The sequence below is a fragment of the Cyanistes caeruleus genome, chromosome 2, assembly GCF_971803275.1.
Source record: "Cyanistes caeruleus chromosome 2, bCyaCae1.hap1.1, whole genome shotgun sequence".
Lineage (NCBI taxonomy): Eukaryota > Metazoa > Chordata > Aves > Passeriformes > Paridae > Cyanistes > Cyanistes caeruleus.
In genome coordinates this window covers 110,793,213-110,811,618 of record NC_141702.1, presented here as the reverse complement: position 1 = coordinate 110,811,618, position 18,406 = coordinate 110,793,213, and the positions used below count along the sequence as shown (strand labels likewise).

General features: G+C 42.6%; 1 protein-coding gene and 1 long non-coding RNA gene across 5 annotated transcripts in view; one reads left to right on the top strand and one right to left on the bottom strand.

The window, feature by feature from the left end:
* Positions 1-1,337: 1,337 nt before the first annotated feature.
* On the bottom strand, positions 1,338-6,263 carry LOC111926555 (uncharacterized). Its single transcript, XR_015283812.1, has 4 exons — positions 6,116-6,263; positions 5,710-5,792; positions 5,493-5,601; positions 1,338-3,863 (listed from the first exon to the last, which is right to left on the bottom strand). It is a non-coding gene; the product is annotated as an uncharacterized LOC111926555 (long non-coding RNA).
* GPCPD1 (glycerophosphocholine phosphodiesterase 1) overlaps positions 5,867-18,406 on the top strand; it is a 43,636-nt gene continuing 31,096 nt past the window's right edge. Inside the window, exons 1-2 of one of the 4 annotated variants that reach the window (XM_086879081.1) lie at positions 5,867-6,573; positions 15,004-15,089. In XM_086879081.1, the coding sequence (XP_086735207.1) occupies positions 15,041-15,089 (49 nt within the window). In that variant the 5' untranslated portion in view covers positions 5,867-6,573; positions 15,004-15,040. Of the gene's footprint in view, positions 6,574-7,043; positions 7,217-7,720; positions 7,999-15,003; positions 15,090-18,406 lie in introns of those variants that run through there. The other 3 variants (XM_086879084.1, XM_086879082.1, XM_086879083.1) reach the window with 3 other exon arrangements.

Here is an 18,406-nt window from a genome sequence, read left to right as displayed (position 1 = left end):
TCTTCTTCCCAACCAAGAGAATAAGAGTCAGAATTACTCAAAAAGCTTTCTTGGTTTGTACCCTATTAACCTTATTAAAATTTTAAAAAAATAATATATTTTTTAATATTTCCAATGCTGTGGGCAGATTAGGAATGTTTTGTTTACAAGAGTTACTGGCTGAGCACAACAGAGAGAGCTAAGAGTACAGAGTAAACATGAAGTAAGTGACATTCTCACATTTCCCCTCAGAAGTCCACTTTGAGGTGGCTCACCCTCTGTTTTAAACACCAAGTGATAAACCTGCATGAACTGCTCTTTGTCACGCAAGCAGCTTCCTAAAAGCTGAGGACAGCTCAGCTTCTGCCTGCTGATGTCCCCACTTAAACCAAGACATCTCCAACATTCGTCCAACCTGAGCTTGAATTGTTTCAGCTCACGGACTCCACACAGAACTAACCTCATTAAAAACCAACCAACCAGCAACAAAACAAAACCCAGAGCATAACCTCCCCACTTTCTGACAGAGAACTGTCCTAGTTCAGTGAAAGGTTGCACAAGGGCCAGGGAGAGTACAAAGGGCAGGTAAGGGTGCAGGAGCAGGTGTTGCAGAGCCAAAATGCTGCAGCTAGTTGTTAGGCTGGCTTAAGGCACAGACACCCTCAACTTCTCCTCAAGCTTACCTTTGCTCCCAAGATAGAAACTGTCTCTGTGCTATGGCTGCATTTCCAGGAACAACAGTGCAGTAAACTTTGGGTGTTGCAGTAAACATGGTAATTGATACCTACTTAATAACCATAAAAAGGAAGATGACATTTCAGTCTACTTTTAAAGACTTTCAATAACTGAAACTTAAAACACATTTCTCTGCCATCAGAAGTATGTGTGGCAGATGGAGGAGAAGTGCAAGTGGTGGAGGACAGGAAAAACTAACATTTTCCCCATTAGATTAGATTTGTCCCATTTACTTTCTCCATCTTGATCTATTCAGCAGAGACACACTTCAAGAAACGTTGAGTCTGGAAATACAGAGATCCAATGGACAATAAGTAGCAAATTTCGGGCCCTGTTGGGCCCTTTGGTGTTCACACAGCTCACTGAGCACAGGGCACCACCCCACCACAATCCCACACTGCAGAATTCAAAGGATGCACTTGCATCACTACTACTGTTATCTGACAGAGCATAAAGTTCAGCCTCACATTTCATTTAAAACACAAACATGACCTTTGAAATGGGATTTTTAATGGCAGCAGAGTGAAACCTTCCTGCAGCCATAGGAAGCTGTGTCTCTCCTTACCTCAAGGTGTTCCTCCCTTCTCTCGGGATTAAATAAAAAAAAACAACCCAAAACATTATCTGTGTCATATTCCACAACTGCTCTTCATTTTCTGACCATTTTCATCGTCTCTTACAGAGTGTAATGGGTACTGCAGGGAAAGGTAGCACAGGAGTACAGTTCCAGAGATAACAAGATAGAGATAGTAACACAAGAAGATTTTGTGCAAAAATACAAGAGAAGGCTTATAATTGGCACATAAGCAGAGCTAGGAGTTCACAGAACACCACACATACAAAATGTTTACAAAATTTTCATATTTACAAAAGTGAAACAAAGTTATGCATATAACCTCAGTTTTATATTTATATACAAAAAGCCTGAGTATAGAACTTATTCTAGTTATATTAAAACCTAAGAAGCTTCCCATTTGCAAATGACTTTGGCCAGTTTAAATGTGGTGCTGTGGTTGTGTGTTACTTGAATCCTTCAAGTGTTTCACACACAAACAAACCCACCAGTACCAAAACCAACCAAATCAAAAAGTCACAAAATTAAAGAAAAAAATTCACAAAACCACACCCCCCAATTATATATATTTCATTTCAGAAACTATGAACCAGCTCAGATCAATAAGCAAATCATGCTGACACACTCAAGACTAAATCACAGCATGTCTCAAATATTTTCAAATCAAAATTTAATGTCTGCAATATTCTATTGGCACTTGGGGTCTTGTAGGGTTTTTTTTATTTTGAAAACTTTTTGTTGCAACATTGTCTATCACCAATGCCAAATTATACATAATAGTTAACAGTGCTTGAAAGTGACTGAATTTTTGACTGGAGTGAACCCTTCTTTTTCCTGCTATAATTTTTTTATTGTTAATAGTAGCCATGAGAGAGTTTAATTTTATATTTATGATACTTTATAATTGTTATTTGTTACTCTGTATTTAGTGATGCTCTCATTGGGCACTTTGCAAAGCTCTAGAGAATATGACAAAAGCATTAATTCTCACTGAAGAATGTCTTAACTTTCCTTTCCACAAAAAAAATGGGACTGGGAGGATGAGAGGGAGGGCACAGAAGAATCAAAATTGTGGAAAAAACCCCTAAACAATCCATAGAATGATTCTGGCCATAAGCCCTTGCAGGAACAGGGCATCTACCATTTCCTCCAGCTTCCAGTGTCTTGCTAACCTCCAGTTAAAGAATTCCCTCCTAACATTTTGTCTAAATCTCCCCACTTTCAGTTTCAAACCATTTCACCATCACAAAATGCCCTTGTAAAAAATCCCTCTCCAGCTACCCTTGTAGCCTCTTTTCAGGCTCTGAAGTCCCTAAAGGACTGAAAGGGACTCCAAAATCTCTTTGGAACCTTCTTTTCTCCAGGCTTAGTAACTCCAGCTCTCTCATCTTGTCTCCATAGCAGATGTGCTCCAGTCCTCTCAGCATCTTCATAGCCTTCTCTGGACTTGTTCCAACAGGAATTTCTCCCTTCTCTTGCTGGGGAGCCCAGAACTGGACACAGCACTGCAGGTGGGGTCTCACCAGAGCAGAGGGGGAGAGTCACCTCCCTTGGCCTGCTGGCCACCCTGCTTCTGGTGACAAACTGCTGACTAGCCCACAGAGAAAAATACATTATTCTGTACTACAATAAACATTACAGAAAAAGTGTCATTGCACAATGGGCAACTTTTCTAATAATCCTTTCTCATCAGTCTCCATGAGACCAAGAGGCTATTGCCATGCTGACAGCATGGTCCCTTCTTGCTATTTTTCACATCCCTTAGCATCACTTTTCTTTAGTGCCTGTAAATTGTCCAGATTTCACATTAGGGAGTGACACAGCAATATTCTCAGTGCCAGAGAAAAGGTCAGAAGTGTATTTCCAACTATAAGTGATTCTACAAAAGATCAAAGAACATTAATTTGACACTGCATGCCTAATACTGTGCCTTCATTTGCACAGTTTTACCAGTTATTTTTATTCACAATTTCCCACCAGACCCAGAACAACTGCAGAAAAATCAAGTGCAGTAAAATAAGGAGTGAAATTCATCTGAATATTCAGCTGTCATCAGCACTGGAGTCAGTAAAAGCAGATCACTAGATCTCAATGCATGCTGTGAAAGAGGAAGCACAGCTGTAATTTGATGTTCACAATCTTTATAGCTACTTGTATCAATGAAGCTTGATTATAGGTTGAATCTATAATTCTGGCAGCTGAAGAAACTATTCCATTGGCTACAGAAACAGACAAAAAACTTTGAAGGTATTTCCTAATGTCTTTTTAGTATAGGTTTTCCAGTGTATTGTAAACATCAGCCTCAACCACTTATTTCCTGGACTTGGGCAAGTATTTGTCTCATTATTTATAAAAATCATTGCAGTCCCACTGGGCTTCACATCTCAGCCAGTACAGCCCCAGGGCTGCTTTTGTATTCCACCTACAGCACACAACACCTCCAAGCAATTTCATTCCATAATGCCACAGCAGGGAGCAAGATACAGTTAGAGGGCAGATTAGAGGGCCCATGAACCTTCAGCATCTTCTTTTGGCTCTTTCACTTCTGCTCAGGGACTTCATCACTTCATTGTCACTGCCAGAACAAAGAAACAACATTTTACCCTCTGGTTAGGTATTAGCAATTCTCATTCACCTTGTTAATTTTTATTGAATAAGAAAACATGTTTTCCAACAGGTGCACACATAGTTTAAATAGAATTTGTGCTTGCCCACTGGAAACAGATCTTGTAACCTTGTCTTTCTGGATCTCTGGGACTTTTGCAAACAGCACCTTATTTCATTGCAGGTTTCATACTATAAAACCCCATTTCCCTTGTTTTTTGGTGTTTTGGTTTTTTTTCTGTATAAAAAAGGAAAGCAGATCATCAGCCTTAACTTTTTGGACAGACATTTAAGAAGAGTTCTATGAACTGATCCACATATTCTAATTACTGTGCAGTTTTATATCCTCTTAAAGAGTAGCTGAGACTTGTCTGCTGCATCATGGCAAAGTATGACCTTATCTGACCCAACCATATTGAAGCAACTCCTTAGGGAGGAAAAAGAAAGTGTGGAGGCAAGCTTAATTAAATGTAGACTTTTCTTCAGGTTAAGTAAGTCAACATAAAACAGTATTTTCCATCCCATCCTTTTCCTGCTTGTTCCACACTGATGAGCATCTTTAATAAAATGAACACAAGTATTTCTTGAATCCATTTAGGGACTAAATTGTAGTTTTCATCTACAGGGAGTTACAGAAGGAAATGCAATATTAGTTTGACAAAATAAAGCCCTTTTTTAAAAAATTAACATTTGGGCTGAATAAGACCAAGTGTTAAATTTCTAGGTTTTTTTTAAAAAAACAATGGTACAATTTTATAATATGCCTGGCATGACATCAAATTTTTGAAAAGTTTAACACACTGAAACACATTTAAAAGTGCTCAATTCTATCCCTGCTTTACAACAAATTCCTTGAACTAATAAATCTTAAAAACAGGGAAGAGAAAACAAGTAGAAAATCACTTTTCTAAATACTGTTTTCCCTAAAGTTCCTTTTTCCTCTTTCTTCACTCAGTAGTGAATACACCTGGAGAAGTGATAGCTCCTAATGTTTTCCTAAATACCAAGGGTTTGTAACTAGAGTAGTTCACATCTGTGTTTAACAAGGGAATCACTTTCCAACAAGCTCTTTCCACCAACCCTCCCTCCTCCTTACCCAGAGGAATTATCTTTTTCACTTAAAAATGAGCTACTTTCAGCTATAATTTCCTTTTACTGCGTGCTTCCCACTACCTTCCTTTCCTTGAAGCACTAACATAGAGACCCCAGTAGTTTAAATGCATTATATGCTTATATTATATGCTTTTCTGATATACAAAATCAAATATTAACATTAGTTTTCCCTACAACACTCAGTGGAATATCAAATTACTTATGAACACAGCTAGATCTGCAAGGCATGAATAAATGGAAAATAGTCCTGTATTTAAATGGCAGATTAAGGGACAACATAGAGTAGCATCCCTAACACAGCACTAACTCCCAACACAAAACAGGATCAATGGTTTCTCTGCACAGAGTGAGGAACTGGAATTCCTCACTGGAATTCAGTGTAACTGAAATTGTCACAACTTCATAGCTCAGCTACAAAACAGAGCACAAGAAAAACAGTTTCCCTTTATCTGCTAATATGTTGTTGGGAGAGTTACAGTGGGCCAACCTTATTGTTGTAAAATCAGGTCTCAGGAAGGCCATGAGGTTGTGGTCCCAAATGTAGCAATACATTTTAGTGCAGCAAGTCTCCCCGAGGTCTTCACACAACATCTGTCCTGAAACAAATGTAAGTACCACACTTAACATTCTGTCCTGCCAGTATGGGCATTCTCAGTTTGGTTTGCCTTGGCACCAATGCCATGAAAATTTGTTTTGAGCCGTACCATGAACAACGGCCCTTTGGTTCATATGGCTGGGCATGGACACAGAGAAAAAGACAGAGCCTGCACAAGAGCAGGGGGTGTCCCTGGGAACCCCAAGACAGATGTGTCAGGAGTAGGGCACACTGGCTCCTGTCACCCCACATTTCAGTGGGTGACAAGAGGCTGAAGACTGAGGACAGAGCTGGGACCACCTAAACACACAGGGCCTCAGGAAAGCACACAGGGACAAATGGCCAATGAAAATAAGTGAGATTAAAGCTCTTAAAGAGAGGCATTGAGCCTGCCCCTTTATACCACAAAAAAAAAAAATCCCCATGGTGCTCTTGGTTCTATAGGTTTACAGCCAGCTTAAACCATAGTAAACCCTAAGGCAGCAAGAGCTCCCTATCCATAGGGCAACTCTTACACTCCCAAGCTGGGTATGGAGAACACGGATTGAGGCGGGGTGACCTCAAAGAGTGTGCGGATGGTAGCAGAAGCCTGACTCGCCTCAGCAAAGGCCCTATCCAGCCCTCACAACCACCATCCCCAGCGCCTCCCACCCCTGTGGGACCGCGCTCCCTCAGCGCCAAGGCTTTCAAGGGAACGGCGCGCGCCCCTCCCGCTCTGCGCGCCAGGCCCTGATTGGCTGCGGCGGGAGGGGCGGAGCCGCGGCCGCAGAGTGACGCGTCAGCCGGGACGGGTCACGTGGCCGCCCGCTCCGCGGTGCGCTCGGGGGCAGCAGGATCCGGCTGCCGGTCACGCCGCCCCCTCCCCTACCTCCCCCGGCCTGTCAGCGGCACCGGGCAGGCCAAGAGGAGCCCGAGAAGCGCCGCTCGCAGCCCCGCACCAAGGGGTGGGCAGCCGGCTGCAGCGCTCGTCCAGGTCAGTGCACGCCGCCGGCCGAGGGGGCGCGGGGCCAGCGGGAGTGCGGTAGGGGTGTGTGGTGGCGACGGCGGCGGCAAGGGGCGGTCGATGAGCGCTCCCGTGGACTTGGAGGCTGGAGGAGGTCGGGTCGCGCTGCGGTGTCGGGAGAACGCTGGGGGAGCGGCGCCGCGCTCTCTGAGGAAGGTACCGGGGGGATATCGTGGAGAAGCGCTGATGCTTGGCCCTCGGGAGAGGTGGGTAGGGCAGAGCTACCTCGCCGTGCGCAGGCGGCCTCAAGCCGCCCCCGAACCCCCCGTGCCCTCAGAGCCCCCCTGCGCCTGCCCCCGCTCCCCGCACTCCTCACGCCTCCCTCAGCCCCGCCCCGGGCCCGCCCTCCTGCCCCGCCGCTGTCGAGGAACGGGCCCGGCCCCCGGCCCTTCCCGCGCTCCCATTGGCCACGGCGGAGTGGGCGGGGCCGCGGCGAGGTCACGTGGCTGGCGGGGGGCAGCTGGAACCGGTTGGGGCCGCGCCGCCCCCTCCCCACCCCCGTCAAGCGGCCCCGGGCGGCGGCCCCGGCAGGAGGGGCGGGGAGCCCGGGCTGCGCTGTCCGCAGCCCCGCACAAAGCGAACGGGGGCCCGGAGCGCTGCTCCGCTCTGCCAGGTCAGTCGGTGCCGCCGGCCGCGTGTCGCGGTGGGGCTGCGCGGCGGCGGAGGGGACTGAGGGTGGTTGGTGCGGCTGAGCAGGGTTTGTTCGAGCCCTGCGCGGGGAGGACGCTGAGGGAGCGGTGCCGCGCTCGTCGCGGGGCCGGTGCATTATCTGAGAGGACGCGGGGGAGGAGCGCGTCGTCCGGGGACCGGGACGCCACCCTCGGGTTCTCTGAGAGGCGGCGGGAAGAGCGCGGCTCCGTGCGCCCGGGGGCTGCTGCGGTGCTGCCCGGGCTGCGGGCGCATCGCGCTCCCGGCGCTGCCCGGCCGGGCCCCGGCTGTCGCCCTGTGGGGAGGCTTGGTGGGCTGCGGGCCGGGGAGCGCCGGCGGCTCTGTTTGTTTACGTCGCCGCCTAAAGCCCTGGCCCGGGGCGGTCCCGCGGCTGCCGCATTATGCAAGCGGCCGGGCCGGGGCGGGCCCGGGGACGTGGCGCGCCGCCTCCCGGCCCGGCTCCCGCTGCGGGCGGTGCCGCGAGGGGCGGCGGGGAGCCCTCGGTCCGTGCCCGGCCGGCTGCGAGGGGTGGCGGGCTGGGCGCGCTGCGGCGCCGCTGGGCTCTGCCGAGCGTGGGGGGGTGTGCGCTGCGCTGTTCTTTGTCTCCGCTCTGCACTGAAGGAACACAGCGATGATGCTGCCGGCTCGTGGTTTGGTGTTATTGATCGCACAGGCGCTAGTGAGGCAGCTCTAGATTAAGCTGAACTTTAAAAGTTAATCTGTTACCTGCGCCCTAACCAGGCAGAGGTTCGTTCTTCCGTTTTTATCTTTTTTTTCTTTTAAGTTAATAGCTTGTCTTGTTAGTATTAATGTTTTAATTTGTCAGAGCACGCCGTGTTAGATGGAGGTTAGCCTTCAACATATTTTAGATGTTAATGGTAAGGTGAAATAATTGATAAATAGAATTATTTTTATCATATGTATTTCTGCTCTAGCACCGCTTCTTGTAAAACTGCTATATGAGATGTTAAAAAAGTAGGAGAATGCTGTTGGTCTTAAATAGACACTGGTAGCCCAAGCTGCCACGTAATTAATCTTTCAGTAAAGCACATAGACCCTCAACAGAAAGGATCCAGGCTTTGAAAACCCGTTAAAAAAAGTGGTTTGTTGGGAGCTGTGGGGAGCATTATACATGTTATTTGTCCAAGTCATTCCTAAGTGAGAAATGTTAGTGTGATCACAGAGAGCTAAATTACTCCCTGCCTAAGATCACGTCAGCCATACGTTAATAATAAACAACCCTTCAGAAAAGAGGAATCAGATTGATGCTGCTCTGTTTCACTTAAAAACGTGCCCCAGCTGTTTCCTGTCTGTTTCAAGAACTTTGCAAAACTGCTGTGGTATAGCTGAGGCGGAAGAGTCTGTCACATAGACAGGTATTTGCCAAATGCTGAGTGCAATAACTTATTGTTACTTAAAGCAGATACATTGTTGGGGAACCAAGAGGGGTCTTATGTTTGATTACCACAGCTGACTTGGCCCCGCACATGGGGAGCTAAACTGATGCTGAAAATACAATCCTCAAGATATTTTTCTCACTTGCTATGTATTAGTGTGTTGTAATTCCAGAGGTATCGCTTTGCTGCTTTCTAAATGTCATCATAAGTCTGTTGGTAAAATTTCAGCCTTTGAGTCAGAACAGCATGTCCAGATCTTCTGTGCAAGTTTGTTTGCTGTCCAGTGTTAGCCCTGCAATGCAGGAGGAGAGACCTGCTGACTTTCTGGTCATCCTTGCTCCTGCAGTTGAGGTGCAGCAGGAGGGGAAAGGAGGGGGCAGGAAGAACCCTCTCATTGTTTGGTTGAATATGAAGGAGTGGATGCTGTAATGCTGTTTCTAAAAATTCTCTCCCAGTTGTTAGAGGGAATGCCCTGACAAATATATCCTCTGACGCTGTTCTAAAACCCAGGTGTCATCAGCTACTGTTACATAATTTTTTTGCATGTCTAATTTGTTGCTTTAGATGTATTCTGTAATATCTGATACCTTGTTAGGACCAAACACAAGCAACAAAATCTGTTCATCATATTACAAGATTAACCAGATGTGACTTCTTGTTTTTGGAATATCACAGTCTGTGTCTTAGGCTCGCATCTCTTTGTTCAGCACAGCAGCAGATCTGATGCATGGTGGGTTTTTTATTACTGAGTGTAGCACAGCTTTTAAGAAGGTAAAATCTGAGTGCAGTACCTTCTCCAGCAGTGCTGGGCCGTGTTCAGATTCATGGCTCATGAGGCTGCAAGGGGTGCTCTGTGTCAGCCCCAGTGCTGCCAGTGTGTCCTCCCAGCTGTCAAATGACTTGGCTGGGATTGCGCACCTTTCCCCTGCTTCAGCGTGGGGTTGGACTTTCTTTGGTGTTGATACATCTCTGAGTCTCTTAAGGTGGAAAATGTCAGCTCAAAATGACAGAAATAAAAGCAAAAATATTCCAGCCTTCTAGTCCTTGCTGATTTTATCTTTATATGCAAAAAAAATAAAAAAATAAAAAAAAAAAAATGGAGAGATATTTTGAAATAATTGAGCTTGTTTACTTTTTGGATTGTGCACTTTCAGGACTGTGCACCATGATCTGTGATGAAATGTGTGCTAGCATTATGAAAGAGCCTGTTTGTGCATAGATGGTGCTGGTGGGTTGACCTTGACTGAGTGCCAGTTGCCCACCAAGCAGTTCTGTCATTCCTTGGGGAGGAAAGGTGGAAAAAGCCTCGGGGGTCAAGGTAGAGGCAGTTTATTAAAGCAGAAATAATTCATGCAGAAGCAAGGGGAAGCAGAAGATTTTATTTTTTACTTTCCCTTTAGGGAAGCAGGGTTTCAATATGTGTAGGGGTTGCTCTGGAAGAGAAATGTCTTAAATAACAAATGCCCTTCTTTCTTTTAGCTTTTTTTTTTTTATTTTTTTTAATCAGTTTGGATCACCTGCCCTGGCTGTGTCTCCTCCCAGGATGTTGCTAGCCCACAGCCTCCTGGTGATAGTGAGGAATGTTGGAGAGACAGCACTGATGCTGTGTGAGCACAGCCAAAACTCTGCTGTGTTATCGACAGTTTTCTAGCTGCCAGTACAAAGCACAGCACTGGGAGGGCTTTTGTAGGGAAAATTAACTCCATCTCAGCCATACCCAGTACAGTGGGCTTCATTTTTCTGCAGCTAACTAAGAAAATTCAGTAACAGAGCAGAAAGAAGTAATCTTACACTAAAAATCAGATGTTTGAAAGCATTAAAATGCATTGCAGGAGTTTTGTTGCACCTGTATACTTAGTTGTCTCATTTTAGTTGTCTAATTACTTTTGAAAAATCCCATTAAGTCCCTATAGAATGTATTAGCTTAAAAAAAATAAACCAAAGCATCCATTAAAAAGATACTTTGTAAGCTGTATTTTCTTCATGTCATTGGAAAAACATGCTGCATATTATCCTGTCATTTTTAAATATAATGTTACCCAAGAGAGTTTTGGGTTGATAGCTTTGCATCAGAATTTTTTACTATTAGTGTATTACATAGAGATTGGTGGCTTTTTGTGAGGAGAGAAGGGGAGAAATGTGGCACTTTGGTGTGAGTCAGATACTTTTTGGCTTTCTTACCAGCATGTTATCAAATTCTGATTATCCTTAATGGATGTGCTATGTGCAACCAGCCATTCTACAGCCCAGCTTAGAGTTCATAAAATCAGCTTTTCATTCAGATCTGTCAAGATAGTTGCTTGAAGCATTCACTGCTTAATTTTGAAAGCCCTCTGTCCATGCAACAAAGTTCAAGGCCTTCAGGCTTGTAAGTCTCCACAGTTAAAAAAAAATCCTGTTGTACTTCAAGCCTACCCTTGGACCACTGGAATTAGAGCCTCAAAACCTGTTCAAGTTGCTATTAAAAATATCAGTTGTATTCAGCAGAGAGCAGTTAACCTGGCTTCATGGCTTCTATGAATTTTTATGACTCTGGAATTTGTTCAGTGTTTGTCAGATAGGCTGTTATATTCCAGGATTGCCCCAGATTACCTGGTGTGTGTTTAGCTAATCCTGAAAAAACATACAAGATATGGTACAGCAAGCAGCCAGCACCTCTTAAATCATATTGGAAAGGTTAGGGAAGTTAAGGGTGGGGCAGAATAATCCACTAAAGCTGAAGGCTTGGAAGGGTTTTAATATATCACCAGACCTGTAAACCAGAGGGTTCAAATTAACTTCAAGATTGAATTAATAAATTAAGTCCCTGTCCTGATATTTGGTCTTCCAATCAAATCTTCCAAAATTTTGGTCTTCTCCATCCCCTATGATATTTATTACCTCATTTTAGAGGAAATCTATGATACTTTGGGACACTTTAATAGTTGATTGTGTTATGTCATCTTTTCTTTCTTACCTGCATTTTCTAGAAGTTCTCTTTTAGAACTCCCTGGAGGGCAGAGTTTGTATTTCCTATTCTTTTCTTCCTATTAATGTTTTCATGTTGGGGGTTGGTTTTTTTAATTATTTTTTTGGGTTTTTTTTTTTTGTTTGTTTGTTTTTTGTTGTTTTTTTCGTAAAGTGCTGATAAGTCTCTACCTGTGTGATACACCTTCCCCATGAAGAAAACTGAGATTCAAGTATTCACTGCTTTCTTGGATGTGGTTGTAGTCTATAAAAGCTGACCAAAGAGAGGAAGGAAGTGTAACATAGGAAGAGAATTGTTTGCACCCACGTTAGCATCTGGATGCCTGTTGCTGCAGCAGATGTGAATTCAGCTTTATTACTTTTGGACTCAGAAATTGTTTAAAAAGGGTTGTTGCACGAGGATTTCTAGTTTGTAAATCTGCTCAGTCAGTTTTATTAATATTTGCTGATCAGGAGGTGTTTATCATGTTTAATGTAACTGTTCTAATTTGCTTCAGTTCCTGTAAGCAGTTATGACATGACCCCTCTGAGCTGAGGATTCTTTGCGTTCTCCTAAAAATCCATCATTGCAGGAGTGGGGAGCAAAAGAGGATTTTGTTAATTCTTTGCCAGCTTCTTTGGTTAAGCCATGCTGAAAATTTGAAGGAGGGAACATCACGTTTCAAAGTTGCCTGACACTTAGAGGTCAGAGGATTTGATTGTTGAAGCTTGCCATTCCCTTTTGGGAATTAAATTATTTTCTCTTTTCAGGAACCAGCAGCAACTAGATAGCTAAACTTAAGCTGGTTTTTTTTCTCCTTCCCCCAAAATAAAATGTTTTTGTATCATGTCTTGAAAGCACAGACTGCTCTTATAAGTGCATTATAATATACCAATAATAGCCTTGATTCCTTAACAAAAAGCAAACCTGATTTTTCCTTGCTGTGTGTTTGCATTCAGTGCTCTGCTAGAAAATACATTTTTTTCAGAATGAGGGCTAGTACTTTGATCCTAAATACAAGTGCAATACCTGTACCTGCAGTTCTGCTAGAAAAAAACATGCCCTTGCTTGGTGAAGTGGAATTTTTGTTTTCTTCATATACATCCCTTAGGTAGGTTGAGTATTTTTTTGATATAAAATGCATTTTTGGTAGAATTTTGGCAAATTTACAAAGGCAGTATCAAAATCTTGTTACCACTGGCTACTGCTATGTAGAAAAGTAAAATTATTTTTACTAGGCAGTTTAGAAAAGTCCATACCTGTCTTGCAAGTAGGTACATAGAATTTTTACAAGATTGGCTAAAAGCTTCATAGACTTAGAAGGATTTTGGATGATTCTCTAGGAACAGTTGGGTAGTTAGTTCATTTGCAGTAGGACACATGCTGGGTTTTGTGAAGTTTAAATTTGAGTTGTTGCATTGGCTTTGGAAACAGTTGTTGGTTTGGTGGGTTTTTGTTTTGTTTTGTTTTTTTTGCAAGCCAAAAACATGTTCTTGTTTTGGGGAACTTTGTGGACTTTTGAAAGGCATTTTTTCCTACTTCATTTCCCCTTTGGCTCCTCTTCAATTAAAGGCTGTCCAAGCAAGGGCATTTAAGGAACACAGCCAAGCTCCTGACTACTCGGTGTCATCATAAATACACGCAAGTAATTTATATTCTCTGCATTACACTGAGATTTTTTTTTATCATATTAGACTAGTTTTGTGAATCCAGTCTTAGTTCCAGTACTGAAATGTGCTGTGCTTCTCTCTATAAATAACTGCTGAAAACAAGTGCTAGAATGTGTCACTTAGCATACGCACGGCTAATGATACACACAGCTAATGATACGCACGTGAGAAAGTTCCCAAAGGGTGTGCCCTTCCTGGAATTCCTGTTTATCAGCTGTGCTTATTTCTAGCCTCAGTAGTCTGGGATTTTATCATTTGCAGAATGATAAAATTTGTGAAAGACAAATGCAGAAACCTTCATATTTCTACTATTTTTTTTCTCTCATTTTACTACTGGAAAATTTTACTACTAGTTTTTCCTGGACTTGGAGAGGGAAAATAAGGGAGGAGAAAAGGAATGTAAAGTCAGCTGCAGTTACAGTAGGAATAGAGGAGGAAAGTTGCAGTTGAGAAGAGGAGGAGGATAATATCCAGAAGAAACATTTCTGAGGGTTCAATACTTGCAATAACGTTGTAAATGCCCACAAGGAATGAGGTTTGATGATGAGTTTTTTTCCCCCCGCTCCTGTTTGGTATCTGATTATCTTTTGCTTTCAAGGCATGTTTAACTGTCCTGTGCCCTTTGGAGTCAAGGGCTTCCCCTTGTAGTAGTAGAGCTAAGGAAAGGCAAAATTTTTTCAGTGTTGTTAGTTCTTCCTGATGTTGTTATTAAAGTATTGCTGACCAAGATTGTACTGAAATGAAGTGCTATTTGTCCTGTTCGAAAATAGCAATAGTAACATTCGATTTCCTTGGTTTAAAAAAGAGCCTAACAAAACACACACAGAACAAAAAGCCTCCCACAGTGATGTAAAGAACTGGATTAATTGAAACCATTGCAAAATCTATTCTGCACATAATTAGTCCAATTATTTTGTTGCCTATGTCCAGATGGATACACTTGGGTGATGACAATCTAGCAACATCCATAGGTGGACTTTACTATGACCGCTGCTTTTGTAAATAATATGAAAGGATGTGATACATCAATAGTGTTTCTGCTGTAATGGTGCAAGTGGGGTTCTGCCAGTTTGTTTTCAAAGTATTGTGTATTGGAGGAGAAAATTGAGGCAGTGTCAATCTTGCAGCTGCTGCCCTGGTTAAAGGCAGTCCCTTCCTGCTGGGCTGCTTTGAAGACTGCTTGGTGCTTCCAGTTGCTACTGGTGCTTCCTGTGAAAGCCTGGAAGTAGGGGAGCAGAGTCTGCAGTGATGGACAAGTGACAGCAGAGAGCTGCCATCTGTTGTGGGTTGTTCTCCTTTTCCATCAAGCTGCTTCTCTGTGAAGACTTCCTTGTGCTTTGTAGAGGATGCTGAAGAATAGCACAGATGAGACAGAAGTTACTGTTTGCCAAGGGTTATAATCTTAAATCTCTTAAAAACTTTCAGTGCCCTCCTTGGAAGCAAAGTTAGTCAAAAAGAGAGTTTTGAAAAATCTCAGCTGAAGACTGATAAATGCTGCAGTATATTGATACTTGCATATGGTATTTGATTTAGTAGTGTTCTTCTTGTGCCAGTGTTGCAGCTGGATGCTGTTTTCTGGGTCTGCAGCCACTTTTAAAGAGCTGCTGCTCACTCAAACAGTATTATCACAAGTGGCTTACTTCCCTGTAAGTGGTGGGATTTCTGTTTCCTCTTACTTAGAACAGCAACAAATGTATTGATGGTTCCTCAAAGTAGTATCTTTTTCTTCCCACTCTAGAAGATTTCAGCTATCCCAAGACAGAAGTTCTGCAGAAATGACCTCTTGTCAAGTCACTTTTGAAGTAAGAGGATCATCAGCACCAGGTACTCAAATCATGCTTTCTCCTTTTTGTATGGTTGGCATAGGAGAAATATATATAATAGAGGAGTGTTTAAAGGCTGTCTCGTCTGTTTTCCTCAGAAATAAAAGAACAGGTCAGTTCAAGTATGAAAATGATAAATAATTTTAAAATATATTAAGACATTTCACCTACAAATCTGAAAATGAGAGTTGGGAAATAAATTTTACTTCTTTCTCCAAACAAAAATTTCATAATGTGCTAGAGGTTTTGATGCTAGCTGAAATGGTCATGATTGGCTTAAAATCTTCTTTCTTTAGTATCCTTTTATTCCATGGAAACAAGCATTTGTATTCTGAACTATGATATTTAGGCATGCACTGATGTGTTCTGTTTTTCATTCTCTCTGCATCCCTGTGGAAAGTTCTCACAAGATGTGACAGAAGTTACAGACAGAAAGAATATGCAGCTTAATTCAGTATTCTGTCTATGCCAAAAAAAAAAAAAAAAGTGTAAAATAACTTCTGTAATCCAAATGAGGAACACAAGGTATCACATCAGGTAGAACATGAAGATCTGGTGTTGATAAATTGTGCATATTACGTTGACTTCCATCTTCAGAAACTTGGAAAAAGGAGTTGTGGTTTAACCACAGCTTGAGGTCCACACAACTGCTCCCAGACGTGTTTCTTCCTACTTCTTGTGTACCCCCAGCCCCCTCTCTGGTAGAGAGAGAACAAAAAAAGCCTTGGTGCTGTAAGCACTGCCCAGAAGTAACTGAAATATCCCTCTGTTATCTGCACTGCTTCCAGGACAAATTCAAAACATAGCCCCTACTAGCTGTTGTGAAGAAAATTAACTCTACCCCAGCCAAAAACCAGCACAGAAGTTACACCAGAAAAGGAATTTGTGGTTGCCTAACAGAAACAGATGAATGTGGAAGCAGATTGACAAAATTCCTGTGCCAGGCTAATGCCAGATGGCAGAAGTGTCTCCTGTAGCTGGCGGGGAAGAAAATGATAAAAACATTTTACAGGTTTTGATGTCTGCCCTGTGTTAGACCTCTCCTGTGTTTCTCCCTCATGATTTGGCATTTGGGAACTGAAAACTTATACTCACTATCATCATAAAGCTGTTAATAAAGGGTAGAGTTTTTTATAGCATTCTGGATAAAATGTTAAAATTTTAAAGTACAATGACCTCAGCTCAGGAGGTCTGGTGTAGCTGTACCACGGAGTGTTGCAAGCTATGCTCTCTTTGTCCTGCTTACACTGTTGCTTCCACAGCTGTGATGGCAGTGTCACTAGCAAAGCTGACTTTGGATGTATAACTTCTTCTTGTACTAATAATATCTGCAATGGAAAGTAGGATTAGTGAGAGCTAGATCCTGCCTCAGTGGCTGTTCATGAAGAATTGTCTGGAAATACAGCATAAAGAAATGACACAAAAGGGCAGTTCTGCTTATGACAATATTGATATTGTTGGTTTTTTTGTTACTGTTGTTGGATCAGTGAGGGTGTTGAAAGCTTTGGTTTGGGGCAGAAGGCTTAGATCAACCTTCTTTGCAGTAGCTGAATGAACTCTGCCTGGAGCAGCCTTGAATTCCATGGCAAGGAGAGGGGAGAAGCTGAGGACCCTGAGCTTGAAACAAACCCAGCCCAAATCCCCACTGTGTTCAGAATTGTCTATGGGAAGGCAGTTTGTCATGCATTTCACTTTGGATTTACTGGAATAATTAAAGGCAGTGTTTTACAAATCCTAATTTGGCCTCAGTGTAGTTGTTGTAGGGAGTTAAGGGGTGGCTGCACATCCTGTTCAAGCATTGCCTTACTGAGAGGTGGTCACACATTTGTTTAAAATAAGAGCCCAGAGAACTATTCCAGCTGGCACCTACTGAGAGGAATATAATTAGATGGCACTTCAAAGGTTGGCTGTGTGTACACAAAGATGTATTAAGTACTGCCATTTTAAAGGGGTGTTAAAAGAATTTTAACTTCTTTTTAATATCTCCACATAGAAATTCTACCTTTGTGGTGTTCAGCTGGTCTTCCCTCCCCGCTTTATCTCCTCCCTGCAAAAAAAAAAAAGCAAACCATCATGTGCCTCAGGATAGGGTGAAAAATGGAAAGCACCTGACATAGGCAATTGCATACTAAATATACTCCTAAGGCAGATTTTTGTATGCTTACAGTGAGCATCCAGAAAACTTGGGCTTCTTTTTTTTTGTAATGAATTGCAGCAGAAGTTGTTTCTTTTTTTAAAAAAAGACTGAATTTCTAGGTGTTATGTAAAATTAATTCAACAAACTGCTTTCAGATAAAAATTGTCTTACTTTCTGTAGACATTTTCCAATCCCTGGGTCTGCAGAGGTTTCTTTCATAAAGAGGCCTGGTGGTATCCCTTATTAGTTTAACTGGAGAAAAAGGACACAATTTTAGAGACATAAAGACATCCTCCAAACTGTAACTGTATACTTTGAAGTGTCATCTGTGATGTGTGGCTTAGGAAAAGGTAGTGTACACTTGTTGCATACAGTTTGTCTACTTTGTATCTTGGGATTACTGTGTCTCCCACACTGTTCACTTTGAGAACAGGAAGTAAGTCAGAGATGCTTGTATCATTCTCTTTCTTTGACTGTACTTTAAGACTCCATATTTTCTCATTCTGCATCAGCTTTTTATTATGTCCAAAAATCTTGTCGAAACCCTGTAAGAGCAAAATACTAATTTGTTTTTTCCCTTAGTATTCATCATTGTTGTTCTGACAGTCAGATACATATAGGTTTTATATTAAAAACAAAGGTATGCTGCAGTGGTCACTTTGGGATATCCCAAAATTAAATATACTGTTGTGACCTTTTGAGTTCTGTATGTATGTATGCATTAAGATAAGGGTGACAATTTCATGTGGGTTTTTTGTGTAACAATGTTTTGTTTTGTTATGTTTTGATGTCCAGTAAAAACTGAAAGCATAGCAGCAAAGTTAACTTTATTTCTCTTGAGAGTCAAATTAATTTGGTATGTTGCCTTGGGAATAATGCTAGCAACATGCTGTTTGTGCTTTCTAAATTGTTGGTATGTATTTGAAGGAATGTGGACATACATTAACAAATAGAAAGTATCTAGGAAAATAATTGTGCTATCTTGAGATTAAACATTTTACTGTGAAAATTTGCCTGCTCTATTCCCAGAGATGTTTTGAACAATATTACTTAACATCAGTTTGGAAGCCAACCCTTTCAAGGGCTGGGGTTGTGAGTAGTCCCTCTCTGAGGTCCTTGGGATGGTGAAGAAAATGCTGTTGTGGTTTTGGGTGGGCTAAGATTCCTTTCTGGACAGGAGG